Raw genomic sequence first — 14,003 nt, 5'->3', positions numbered from 1 at the left:
GTTACCAAAGATACAAGAAAACACAGCTCACACATTAGCAATATGAAGATTTGAGATATGACTAAGCAATATTATATTACGAAAAATTCAATACAAACTAGATCTTAATACTAGTAACAGCTACTTCAAACATCCAACATTTTTATACAAAACCTTTTTTAATCTTACAACACCATTTTAAACTTCTCTCTCTTCTATATAACATAGTTTGAACACTAGCGAATGCCGCGGCTTTGCTCGCGGTTGACGGGAAATAGAACTATATATTTCAGTAGGTAATTAGAAGTAGTATCTTGTCATAACAGGGTTTAATACATAAAGCAGCTAACTTAATTTCTTTTTGCTAAATTATTTTATAACATGTTGAATAGCCGATGGTTTATTATAAAGAAAATCTATAATATAAAAATAAATCAAATTTTCCTTCCTGACGCTATAACTCCAGAAAGCACGAACCGATTTCCACGGTTTTGCATTCGTTGGAAAGGAAAGGCAAAGGAATTTTAGGAAAAAAATCAGGAGAAAAGAAGGAAAATAGGAATTATCATTGGTGGCGAAACGGAGTTCGCCGGGTTTGCTAGTTATTTTATAACATGTTGAATAACCGATAAAAGGCTTTATTATAAGAAAAATAAAGACTAAATTACTGATTTTCTAAACACACAATTATGTACTTACAAGTCGGCCCCACATTATGCGTCTATAATGCGTCGGTATTTAGGAAGAAACCATTCAATGCATTCTCTTTAAAATAACTTAACAGGAGACCGTCCCAAACTATCACTATAGTACACTTTTCACATAAACTTCATTTAATTTTCAACTACACATAGGTACGTTGTGTATGTACTCGTTTTAAAACAAATGTGCCTACTAAACAAAATGTCCTTTGCAGATTATAACAATTTATTTTTAAATTACAGAAAACTAAGCAAGATAACCGTAGAAGTGTGTTATCTTAAAAATTTAAATACTTATCAAATTAAAGTAGGTTAAGCAAATATTCCTTTAGACTCAGTAATGTAGAGGATGGTTGCTGAAAGTATTTGATGTGAGTTCGATTAAGAACAATTCAGTTTCTCCAATTATGTTTTCTTTAGTACTATAGTTTCTTGTCCGACTTTGTGTATATAAATTTTGGTGTCTGGCTACAATCACGGCTCCGGCTAAGCTACGGCACGGCGTGGTTTAAAATTGAGGCTACTGCTAGCTGCCAGCGTGCTTACAGCGCACTGACTGCGAGCTGCAAGCGTGTGATGCGTATTTGTTTCAAAAGCAGGCGGCGAGCGGTCGCCAGGCAAGCGGAGCGCGCGTCCCGCGCGCTGGCCACCCAATGACGGCTTTTTTGAATTGGCGTTATAAAATATATCATAGGACGTATGATTTAAAGTTCAAATTTAAATGACAAGTTAATTGCTGGATTGTAGCGGTGAAAAGTGGGTGTACATTGTACAGTGGTATTACGTCCCGTAATGCACAATTTCATTTGCATGTACACTCTGCCTATTCCTTCAAGGATGAAAGGCGTGATGACACACGAATTAGGTTCAAATAAATACTATCTATTACTTATTTATTTATTTTTAACTTCTAAATGACTTTTTGATAAGCACTATGCTATTTTAATCTTGCCATTGTTAGTGGTAAATAAGAAGGACAACGCAGATACATATTAACAAATTGTAATGTAAATACAAACAAAATAATAAAAACAATTCTTTGGCATGTCAAGGGAACCATTTCTTATCTCTTTAAACAATTAACATTGTTTTTGAACTACGCGATAAGGAGCTGCATCTCAAGGTATTCCACTATTTTTTTTCCTATTACTCGATCTTCTTTTAACGGATTTTCAACCATATCTTTATTTAAATAAAACTGAAAATCCATCACTACTTTACCCCTCCGATACTTATGAAACATCCTAGATGTACAAATACTAGAAGCGCCATCACGTATTTCAAAAACCGATTCACAAACCCTATCCGTCTAAGTCACAACGCGTATAAGCTCAATCCTCCCTCCCTCGACTCAGGCTAAACCTCCTATGAAATTTAAAACCTTTCTTTTTCTCATGCCGTTCTTCCAAAGGCTTATCAGCCAAGTTATCAGCACTCTTCGCGACCTGAACACTTTTCCTTCTATTCTTCATAGATTTCACGAGTTTGTAGAATTTCCCCTTCTTTTTAGGGTCCTGGGCATGGTCCAGGCTGTCTTCTTCTACTTCTACGCTGAACTCTGAAGATATGTCGCCAAGGTCTTCCACGCTGTGGCTCTCTATTTCTTTGGGCTGTGGCACTTCCAGTTTTGCTTTGGATGTGTCTGGTTTTGGTTCTTCGGGCGGTGGTGGCGCGTCGGGGTCTACGCACTGGAATTAGAAAATTATAGAATTATTTTCGCAGGTAAAAATATAGGCCTCAGGTGACTTTTAAATCTTATTTTATTTAGAAGTAAAGTACTCGTAACAGTTGAGTAGTTTATATTTTAAAAACAATATAAGCTTTTGAATGTATTAATTGGATAGATGACTAATTTTTATTTTATATGTCACACCCCGTCATCATCCCTATTTTCAGCTACAAGGCATTTTTTAGTTATGTTTATTAGCCTTTAATATGTACAACAATTAATTGCGCAACTTTAAACGTCCTTTAAAAGTTGTTAAACTGGAGCTGCTGACTACCTAGCGGGTTGCCGCGGGGAAAATCATCTAATGACTTCTCTCGCCAGGGCGAGACGTGTCAGACTCTTACTGACTAAAAACCACCCCTTTCCTACTGTTGCTTTTCGGCAGTCCGCAGCTCCGGGTCGGCATCAGCCCTACTGGGCTACAATTATAGCGAAGACACTGAAGTGTGGTGTAGATTACTCTTTTTCCTTTAACCTCACGAGTAAAGCCGGAGTTAATAACTAGTATACCTACCATAAATAGTGCCTTTACCCTAAATATAACGCTAGAACCGTGTAACATTACCTACATATATATAAAAAAATAACTACATAATGATAGGTGTTCGTAATCCACGCTGGAAACATTTGCATAATAATAAATTCACGGGGAATTATGTTTGATTGTCACGGAAATACTGAAACTTGATGTTTTATTCAGTAGAGTAACATAGTGTGTGAATGAGTGAGGAAATACCGGGGTCAGTTGCCTTACGGGGTAGTTATTATTAACAACTTAATACATGTCTAAGTTTGCTTTTCAAGCATGGCTCTCCCACACTTAAGCAATTTCCTCATAGTTAGGTATCCAGCCTAACTATATAGGTTTAATTAATAAATAAATCTCCCTATCCTTTACAAACAAAAATGTAATATATGTTACTGTAACAACATTAAATAAAACCTGAGAGTGCCACTCCGCTGGTTTCCAACTGAGTTTTACTAAACTGTAACTAGGTACAAAGTTTTATCATCCATGTTATTGTGTGAACACTCAGACTGTGTGAAAACTTCTGTATCTGACGCGATGAAAACTGTTTCAGGTTTCGCTCTACATTATTCCGAAGTTCGTTTTATTATTTATTCAACTATCGTGAACCATTTCTTTTTATTATGGAGAAAAGGTTTACTAGTTTCGAGTCAGTCGCCTCGTCTGCGCACGCTGCTCATGATGAAGTGACCCTCTGTGACTCGAAACTAGAAGACCTTTGTGGCTTCTCCCGCATTGGGTGAAGTGAGAGGCGAGTGTCAGACTCTTACTGACTAAAAACCACCCCGTTCCTACTTCTGCTCTTCGAGCTGGGGCTCTGGCAACCCATTAAGTCTTCCGGGGCTCAATAGTATTTTGATTATTGTTGCTATCGCGCGCTAATCTCGGGAACTACTGATTACTACGATTTGAATAATTACTTTTACTAGTGGTCGCCTAGTGGTCGAAATTCGACCATATACGATTTAATTTACAATACCACTTTCCATACGTTCAAGGATAATTTTTATTTAACGAATTGCTATTAGTTTTGTGAAATTCAAATTAATATATTCCGGCGGATCATGAATAACCAAACCTCCTTCAATGAGAAACCTCTTTTCATATGAGACGTGAGAATATCATCGCAATGTCTGTCAATTTTGACATTTTGTCAAATACGATGCTATGCATAGTAGTGTGTGTAATGTTTTATTTATTGATTTAATGTACTTTATAAGCATTATTTTTGAAAAATATTAGCATTTTTCACTTCTCCTACACATAAACTATAAGTGTACCAAATTTTATGCTCCTACGTCCGCGCAATTTTTGTAAAAAGGTTCCGAAAGTTTTTGCATCACGTATTATTATACCTCGTATCTCTCCCGAAGATGATTACAGTTTACATGCAGCAGCACGCGAGGCAGCAGCACGCGAGATGATGCTGTCCCAATCACACTTTTTATAGCTATTATTTAGATATTTTTAAAGTCGACTACAAAAATAAGGCGTATTTTTATTACTAAATTTTCGCAACACTATGCACGCCGCCACTACACTACCAAACCTGGAATGTCATTACGTGATTTTGTGTTGTCAAAGTCACACTTGAAAAATCGTTTTCTCTTCATAAAAACGATAAAAACATTCTAAAATGGGAAAAAGGAAGCGATCCGACAAGGATGATAGTGAAATGGTTGAAAAGTTATACAAAAAGGTAAAGAAACTGGTGAAAAATAGAAGGAGAATTTCATCATCAACTTCCGATGATGAACCGATGCCGCCATTATCTCCCGCGCAGTCGTCACATTTTGATATAATTACCGATCTAGAACCTCGAGGTGAGTACTCAAACGTTGTTTTCTCTTTTTATTTCAAACATTAAATTACATTAGTGCCGAGTGTTATAAAATTATTATAATCCATGTGCTATCCCGACGTATATCGTGTGTGGATGCCAGATACCTACATAGTTATACAGTGCGTTTTACGCCAACATTGCTATCCCGACGTTTACCGTGTGTGGATATGTACTAAGTATGACAAATACCTACACGTAAAATATAATTTTACGTTGTTGCAGATGAAATCCCAACTATTGAGATGCAACCAGAAAGTGACGAGTTAGTAGAGGAAAACCAAGATCTGGACCCAGATATCTTGCAATTGCTAGGGTCAGATCCTACGCAAAATAAATCATTTGGAGATAATTTACATAAAGATTTAGTAACAAGGTGGAAACACATCTTAACTAATGGCCTATCCAAGGATGAAAAAACTGATATTTTGAAACAATACCTACCTGCTGAAAATTGCACAAATATGAAGGCACCGGCATTGAATCCTGAAATAAAATCAGCACTCTCTGATAATAATATCAAAAGAGATGCATACAGTGAACAAAAACAAAATCAAATGTCTAGCTGTATTTCAGCAATTGGCAAAGCACTGAATTTAGTCTTGTCACAAAAAGAGAATGTCCCCCAAGATCTCATAAAAACATTGAGTGATGCGGGGCGCCTACTATGTGATACACATTACAGAGAATCTCTTTCTAGAAGGTTTGCTATTGTAAATTCTCTAAGCAAGCAAAAACGAGAAATAATTAAAAACACTAAAATAGATGATCATTTGTTCGGTTCCAACTTGTCAGAACATCTAAAATCATCCAAGGCTATATCAGTGTCTGCCTCAGAGCTAAGATTCAGTACAAACACGGCCAAGTTTAACCAGTCTCACCGTGGGCAACCCAACACATCTACATCTCGTTATCCTGCGGCTTTAAACGCTCGGGGGGCACCGCGGGCACCAGCAGCCGAACCGCGAGTGTACCCCAGCCAGAATCGGCGTCAGCTACCACCACCGTCGGCGCCACGGGACCATCGTCGTGTACCGACGACGACACGCCCGCGGATCAACTACCCACAACAATCTCGTCGACGTTAACAACCCCATCACAGGTAATTAATTATATACCTACTGCCGGCAGGCTCCGATATTTCTATCATGAATGGCTTCATATAACAAATGACAAAACTATTCTGTCTTGGATTAAGGGATATAGGATACCATTCCGTTGTGAACCATATCAGACTAATATTGCAAAATCCAAATCTTATACATTTACAGAAACTAACATAATTGATGAGTGTATCTCTGAAATGTTAGAAGCAGGCTTTATTTCCTGCTGCACCCCATGTGAAAAACAATTCATTTCACCTATTTTTACGCTTGGGAATGCCCAAGCGCAACGGAAAACACCGGTTTATACTGAATTTAAAAGAACTGAATAAATTTATAATTCTCAATCATTTTAAAATGGAAGACTACCGTACAGCATTAAAATTAATTGATAAAAACTATTTCATGGCCACAATCGATTTAAAAGATGCATATTTCCTGGTACCAGTAGCAGAAAGTGATAGAGTTTATCTCCGTTTTTATTGGAATTCAGAATTATTTAGAGATAGATTATTCGAATTTAATGTACTACCATTTGGCTTATGTACTGCTCCTTATATGTTTACAAAATTACTCAAACCAACATTAGAGTACTTACGCTCATTAGGCTATTTGTCAGTTAATTATATTGATGATTTTCTGTGCATTGGTGACTCATTCAGTAATTGTCTCAATAATGTGGAAACAACAAAGACGTTATTAAAAAAGTTAGGATTCATAATAAATAATACAAAAAGTAATAGTGAACCTAACAAAGTCTGCACATTCTTAGGTTTTGTATTTGATTCTTCAAAAATGTGTCTAACATTACCTGCCGAAAAGAGAAACCGTATAAAACAACTATCAAATAAATTTTTAAATAAAAAAAAGTGCACAATCAGAGAATTTGCTAGTTATACAGGATTACTAACATCTGCATGCCCAGCTGTGAAATATGGCTGGGTATACACAAAGTTACTTGAAAGGGAAAAGTTCTTGGCACTTAATTATTCTAATAATTATAATAAACATATGATTCTACCAAATAATATTAAATCTGACCTAATTTGGTGGAGAGATAACATTGACCACTCACTTTGTTCGTTCCAGACTGATAACTATTGTCTAGAGATATTTAGTGATGCCTCAACCACGGGTTGGGGTGTAGCATGCAATAACAGAACTGCTAATGGACATTGGAATTATTCTCAATTATTACTACATATAAATACTCTTGAGTTGTTAGCAGCTTTCTATGGCCTAAAAATATTCGCTTCGAATCTTAAAAACTCTAATATTTTGCTGAGGATTGATAATACCACAGCCATTGCTTATATCAACAAGATGGGTGGTATACAATTTCCCCACCTAAACAACATTGCAAGGGATATATGGCAATGGTGCGAAAAACGTAATTTACACTTGTTTGCATCCTATATTCAATCCAGCAAAAATGTTATTGCAGATTCCGAGTCGCGTCAAGCACATAACATTGATACAGAATGGGAATTAGCACCATATGCCTTTCAACAAATAATTTTCTCATTTGGTATGCCAGCATTTGATTTATTTGCAAGTAACCAAAATAATAAATGTCCAAGATATGCATCATGGAAATTAGATCCAAATTCTGAGATAGTAGATGCCTTTACCTTCAGCTGGGAAAACATAAACTTTTATGCTTTTCCACCCTTTAGTATTATTTCTAAAGTTCTTCATAAAATTAAAAGTGACAAGGCAGAGGGGGTGGTGGTGGTGCCATACTGGCCCACTCAACCCTGGTACCCAGTATGGACAAATCTACTGAAATCAAAAGCACTTTACTTCAAACCTAACAAAGATCTGTTAATTTCCCCTTTCAGAGAGGCGCATCCCCTCCACAAGGACCTAACATTGATGGCCGGGAAATTATCAAGCAAGCATTGCTAAGTCATGAAGTCCCGGAGGAGTCTCTTGATATTATGATAGCCTCTTTCTCTAAAAATACCTTAACTCAATATAATCATATTTTGAAGTCCTGGTGGCAATATTGCAATAATAAGGGTACTGATTACCTGCATTCAAATACTAAACTGTTTATAACTTTCTTAACTGAAAAATTTAACTCAGGTGCTTCTTATAGCACACTAAATAGCTATCGTTCAGCACTATCTATAATCCTAGGTCAAGAAGTAACCTGTAATGATGCAACTAAACGATTTTTTAAAGGTGTATACCGCATAAAACCACCCGCACCCAAATATAATACTACCTGGAATCCTATCTTAGTACTTAATTATGTAGCTGATTACTTACCTAATGAGTCAATATCATTGAAAGATTTATCCCATAAAACTGTAACCCTTTTAGCAATAGCATCCGCGCAAAGAATGCAAACTTTATCCCTTATTAAGATAAGAAATATTTTATTTGAACATGATAAAATTCTCATAAAAATTGATGACTTAATAAAAACTTCAAGGCCAGGATCTGTTCAACCCTTAATTGCATTGCCATATATTAAAGAAAATCCAAAAATTTGCCCAGCCTTAACTCTAAAATGTTATTTAGATAAAACATCCCATCTCCGAAATCAGGAACAGTCACTGTTTATTAGTTACCAAAAACCCCACAAAAGAGTAGGTTCTCAAACTTTATCTCACTGGGTAAAACACACTTTGGAAAAAAGTGGCATAGATATAAAACTGTACGGCGCGCACAGTACGCGACACGCGTCAACGTCTGCTGCCCGTAGAGCAGGCATAAATCTGGAGGTTATTCGGAAAGCCGCCGGCTGGTCGGAATCCTCACATGCTTTTTGAAGTACTATAATAGGGATATTACTTCTGCGGACACCCTATTTGCGGAGTCACTGCTCAAATAATATTGATTTGTATGACTGATTATGTTACCTTGTTTAATAATTATGATACCTAGGTCTACCTCTATTATAATTTATCATTGTAGTGATTATCGCTGTGATACTTGATTGTAAGTTGATTGCCCTATTTGCGGAGTCACTGCTCAAATAATATTGATTTGTATGACTGATTATGTTACTTTGTTTAATAATTATGATACCTAGGTCTACCTCTATTATAATTTAGCATTGTTCTGATTATCGCTGTGATACTTGATTGTAAGTTGATTGTAATTATTACTATAAGAGAAGATAACTACTTAAGTTAATTTCAATAAATGTCGTTATTGTGATTATTCTAAAGTTTAATTTTTTCGATACTCTAAACATCTGCATGTAAACTGTAATCATCTTCGGGAGAGATACGAGGTATAATTAAGAATCAAACGAACTTACCTTGTGAAGTTTGATATCTAATTATACGAGTATCTTGACCGAAGATGATTACATTCCCACCCACCCATAAATGCCCAAAAAATTATCGAAAAAATTTTGCTCTAAAGAATGACATTCCAGGTTTGGTAGTGTAGTGGCGGCGTGCATAGTGTTGCGAAAATTTAGTAATAAAAATACGCCTTATTTTTGTAGTCGACTTTAAAAATATCTAAATAATAGCTATAAAAAGTGTGATTGGGACAGCATCATCTCGCGTGCTGCTGCCTCGCGTGCTGCTGCATGTAAACTGTAATCATCTTCGGTCAAGATACTCGTATAATTAGATATCAAACTTCACAAGGTAAGTTCGTTTGATTCTTAAATATATAGATATTGGATACTGCTTTTATCGATACTCGATCGTCTATGCGCTATAAAACATCACGCTACAATCAAAAGAAGCCGAACAGAGCGGGTGAAACCATGATGTATTAGCTAGTTATTTATATTCCAATTCAATCGATAGATAGGTACATACAACGCCCCAACAAATACCTCTACCTAAATAAAAAAAAAAATATATTACAAAAAAATGCGAAATTACCATCCATTAATGTAATTTTCTGTCATTTCTAAGAAATAAAAAGAAGGTTTTAGTACGAAACGTAGAATTGGAGTGAAAGTTTGGAAACAATACAATCGATAACGAGGGATTTGGGCCGGGAGTAACTTCGGGAATTATTCAGAAACCTTTCAGAGGGCCCGTGTTTTTGTAAGTGCGTTACTGTGGTAACTTCGGGAGGGTATATACCCTCTTTGTACGTATATTGTATACTCTAATGAATGAACCTTCATATTAAGATAAGTATGTCTTAGAAGAAGCGTTAGTTCTACGAAATTTTTTTTGTCTTTTCTTTATTCCTTGTTTAATTTTAAGTTAATGAATGAAATGTTTCAGTTATTATTTTGTATTCACGTAAAAATATCACAAATCATAAAAAAATCTGATACGATTCTGGTGTATCTGTTACATTTCATCTATACCTAGGTATAGTTTTTTTTTTTTCTATTTATGCTTTTTACAATTTTTTTTGTGTACCGTGGTTGCGTTTACAAACATACAAATTCAGATACACATGACACCCAGACCAGAAACAACAATTTGTGGATCACACAGAGATGCTCCGTGCGCGAATGGAACTCGCCACACGCTGCGGGGCAGCCGGTTGCCCAGTCACCGTGCTAACCGTGCAGGCCTTCACTTGACTGTAGTTACCAAATTCCTTCTATCTACTGGCCTATTCCCCATTACTTTTGAGGTCCGTACTAAAGTCTTCACCAGATTTGGCCATAATATGTCAAATACCAAAATATATAACGAGTATCATCTAAAATATTTGAGTCAAAGTTTAAGCGAAGCGTTAATAAATAGCCATTACCTATGTATATCTATCTTCTCCTATTTATAGTCACTTGACGACAAACTTGTCGATTCCAAGTGTCACTCGTCCCCAAGTTGCCGGGATTCTTGAGCTCGTTAAAAGTTTGTTTTATTTCTTCGTTTTTTTTACCGAAAAATCTCGAAGAATTTTCGTTTTTATAAGGAAAGGTTCGTCTAATTTTGTTATTAGATAAGTCATTAATTACCGAGACGAAATTTAATTTGACTCTGTTAAAGATAATTTTATTTTCGGAGTTGATTTGTAAAGGTATCTTAGAAACGGTTACTTAAAATTTACGTATTTTAAGCAACGTATAAGTAATGTTTGGTAAGATATTGATAGTCGTGGTTGCCCGGAGGTTTAAGCATGAGAGTACGGGATAGAAACCTGCTAACAACAAGTACTAATGTGACTTTTTAGAGTTATAGGTATTTTCTAAGATTATCGTCGCATACCTTAATTAATATGAGTGGAAACGGTCACATACTTTCACAGCTACATAGCACATCTTCGTAGCATAGCCGCATAGCACATCTCTGGTCGAAAAGCACCCTGAAGGAATGCCATTTAAATTTAAAAGATACATAAACCTAGATATGATACTGTCAAGCATGACAGCTATGGTAAACCTTCTTATGTAGAGGAGACCTGTTGAATGTTGATCTTGAAACATCATTAACGTACTTATATTATAAAAGTTTTTGTTACCAACACTCCTGGGAATACTGAAACGCTACTCAATTTTAAAATGTACTTAAATTTCGTGCTATCTCTGTCTTTTATAAAGAGCTTGTAGAGACAGAACTACTCTTGAGTGCTTCTTAAATTTAAATTGAGTGGCGTTTGAGTGATTGTATATAACAGGGGTGGCCAAATTGATTAGACATAAGATCTACTGTTTACTAATGAAACCCTGTACGATCTACCACTTACATAATTCATGAAATCTAAAATGAAACAACATAGTAGTGTAGTAGTTAGTAATATGGACTATTTATTTATATTTTTGCCTTGCCACGATCGACTGGACTAATGGTCGCGATCGACCGGTTGGCCACCCCTGGTATATACCAGGGGTGGTGGTATAAGATATTTGTGTTATTTACATATTACACTTACATCATCCAAAGAGATCCTATGCGGCGGGACCTGTTCAGGGTGTCTCCAGGGTTTGTGGTAGGGCAGGTCAGTGAGTGCCTTCCAGCCAGGATACCGCCGTGCTGCCGCGTGCAGCTGCTGCACCAGGCGAGGTGCCAGTTGTGCTGTCACCCTGGTTGAGAAGATATTATTTTTTAAGTAAATCGATTAATGTGTTAGTTCTGTTTTCTCGGAAAATATTTAAGGTCATGTCTGTAGCGAAAATCAACGTGAAAAAACGCTTGCGTTGTGTTTTGTTGTGTGATCACTCACACCGGTTACCGGAAGCCAAATCACCCCCTTCCCAATCTTCCCAATTCCAGATTCCCCAACAACCCAAAATTTCCTAACCCCCAAAAGAAACACCGCACTTGTAACCTCCTCTGGTTTTTCAAGTGTCCATGGGCGGCTGCGATAGCTTACCATCAGGTGACCCGTATGCTCGTTTACCGGCTTAAAAAATATAATTTTCAATTACATTTTAGTCCAATAACAAATCTAACAGCCTGACTTATGATATGTGGATCTAGGTTCGATTCAGGTTGCTGTAATTATTCTATCACTGTTAAAATATGTACGCATATCCACTGCAGCACTGATTTCACAAATAAAAGAAAATCGCATTGCATATAAAACTCATAGCTGGAAACTAGTCATTGAATATTAAGCTCTAAATGCAAACCAATACAGTGCATATCAGGTTGAAAGTAAATCTTTTTCCAATGCAGGTGTTAAAGTTTTCAATTTTCAATTAACTTTTGCATGGCGCATGCCGCTCGCTTTTTCCAATACTGCTGAAACATTTAGTTTAATGGAATTTTAATTTTTTTAAATCAGTATCACGCACAATGTGTCCGATAGAATGAGCAGAATAATTCTAACATTTCAAATAAAAAAACAGCTTGTTTTTATAATGCTTACATGGTAGTCGAGATCAATAAATTCTCTCACATAATTTTTTATTTGATTTGTCTGGACTTTCAAAGAACCTCTGAATTTGTTTCGTCATTTCTTCTCACAGTAGTTCGATAGAAAAAGCCGGCCTCATCTAGTCATTAAAGAGATTGATGTCCACAGGCCCGCATCGTACGCATTCCGTATGACGCCATCAGTACGCATCGCATGTAGGCATTGCCGATGATGCGGTCCGTACAATGCGGATCAGTGGACGCAGTTGTACGAGTTTCTATACAAGACAAACTAAAATCCGTTTCGTGCGCTTACCTTACAGATGTTATCTTATAACCTATTTGCAAAAATAAATATCATTTATCATTTTCTTTATGGTTCACATAAAATTATTGTCTTAAGTTCACAAAGCTACATAAATGACTAAATGACGTACCTGTTGACAAGCCAGGCGGGCAGGGCACCTCTAGGGTCAGACCTGGAGACGTAACCGAGCCAGCTTCCAGCACCAGACCTCGTCCGCACCACGAAACCCGTCAGCAGAGAGACAGCTCTGAGGAAGAGATAGATACATAGAAGTTTAATTGTACCTCCATCAACAAATCTGCATGTGTGTGCGTAAACTCTTTCTTTCTCTCTCTTTTAAATACGTTGCCCCACACTAGGATCTTCTTCTGTGTCGTAGGTGGTACGCTGTCAAACAAATTTCAACTTTAGTACCTACATAAATGAATTGAAAATCACAAACAAACTAAAACAAAACGTATCGTAAGGAGTAGGCAGAGGTGCACATTATGGCACGTAATGCCGCTATACAATGTATCTCATTTTTCACCATTTGTGTTATAAGTTCCATGTAATAAATAGGGGGTGAGCATATTGCCATATACTGGGCACAATTCCAGACTCTGAGCTGACTATTGAGAAATTTACGGAAGGCTGAAAAATGCTCAGCAAAAGCATTAAAAAAAGCCTTAGGTTGATAAAAAAAAAGCATCCTTTTATTAGGCATGCGATGGTATAAAGTGTCAATTATATTACGTTAGCAAAGGGTTCATTGTGTAGTCCCGGCGCGGCGGTGGATTTAATTAACTGGACTGATAGCAGCTATCTAACAGGTGTCGCGTTATCAACCTGTTGCCGGTCTTACGTTACATTTGTTGGCATTAGGGCCATTAAATCCTTAACTGCACTGGTTAATGTTATTGCTACTGAATTCTTAATTGATTTCTTTTTATTTGCGTCCACGAAAGGTTTTGGTTATTGTCAATTACTAGTTCAGGCCTTTGTTTAGCAGTGGACGTCTCTCGGCTGATGATAATGATGATTTCTTGTGTTTTCTCCCGAGTCCGTGGGTGCGTAAACAAACATACAAGTTCAT

The 14,003-nt window shown here is 36.6% G+C and overlaps 2 protein-coding genes across 5 annotated transcripts in view; one reads left to right on the top strand and one right to left on the bottom strand.

Annotated features, from left to right (window-relative positions):
* Positions 1-1,586: 1,586 nt before the first annotated feature.
* Positions 1,587-14,003, bottom strand: part of LOC118265276 (START domain-containing protein 10) — a 63,280-nt gene continuing 50,863 nt past the window's right edge. Inside the window, exons 4-6 of the mRNA XM_050705816.1 lie at positions 13,059-13,175; positions 11,696-11,846; positions 1,587-2,368 (exon numbers count right to left, since the gene is read on the bottom strand). Coding sequence (XP_050561773.1) covers positions 2,012-2,368; positions 11,696-11,846; positions 13,059-13,175 — 625 coding nt within the window. The 3' untranslated portion in view covers positions 1,587-2,011. The remainder of the gene's footprint in view (positions 2,369-11,695; positions 11,847-13,058; positions 13,176-14,003) is intronic.
* LOC118276462 (uncharacterized) lies at positions 4,345-9,055 on the top strand. 4 transcript variants are annotated; one of them, XR_004783668.2, is made up of 4 exons: positions 4,346-4,761; positions 5,004-5,880; positions 7,326-7,409; positions 7,723-9,055. XR_004783668.2 is itself a non-coding variant. In XM_050705815.1 (3 exons), exons 1-2 carry the CDS (start codon positions 4,575-4,577, stop codon positions 5,864-5,866), a joined length of 1,050 nt encoding a protein of 349 aa, XP_050561772.1. In that variant the 5' UTR covers positions 4,345-4,574; the 3' UTR covers positions 5,867-5,880; positions 7,326-9,055. The 4 variants fall into 4 exon arrangements, 3 of the variants coding, with proteins under 3 accessions (XP_050561772.1, XP_035450682.1, XP_050561771.1); XM_050705815.1 differs by having other exon boundaries at positions 4,345-4,761; positions 7,326-9,055; XM_035594789.2 differs by lacking the exon at positions 7,326-7,409.

The sequence above is a fragment of the Spodoptera frugiperda genome, chromosome 28 (assembly GCF_023101765.2).
Source record: "Spodoptera frugiperda isolate SF20-4 chromosome 28, AGI-APGP_CSIRO_Sfru_2.0, whole genome shotgun sequence".
NCBI classification, from domain to species: Eukaryota; Metazoa; Arthropoda; class Insecta; order Lepidoptera; family Noctuidae; genus Spodoptera; species Spodoptera frugiperda.
Note: the sequence above shows the minus strand (reverse complement) of the source record. Positions and strands in the feature narration are given on the sequence as shown.

Excerpts from the sequence above, each read along its gene's own strand:
- LOC118276462 (XM_050705814.1), top strand. The coding sequence starts at position 6,158 with ATGCCCAAGCGCAACGGAAAACACCGGTTTATACTGAATTTAAAAGAA. Across the intron at positions 7,410-7,722 it reads ACAAATAATTTTCTCATTTG|AGAGGCGCATCCCCTCCACA; the intron begins GTATGCCAGCAT and ends TTCCCCTTTCAG.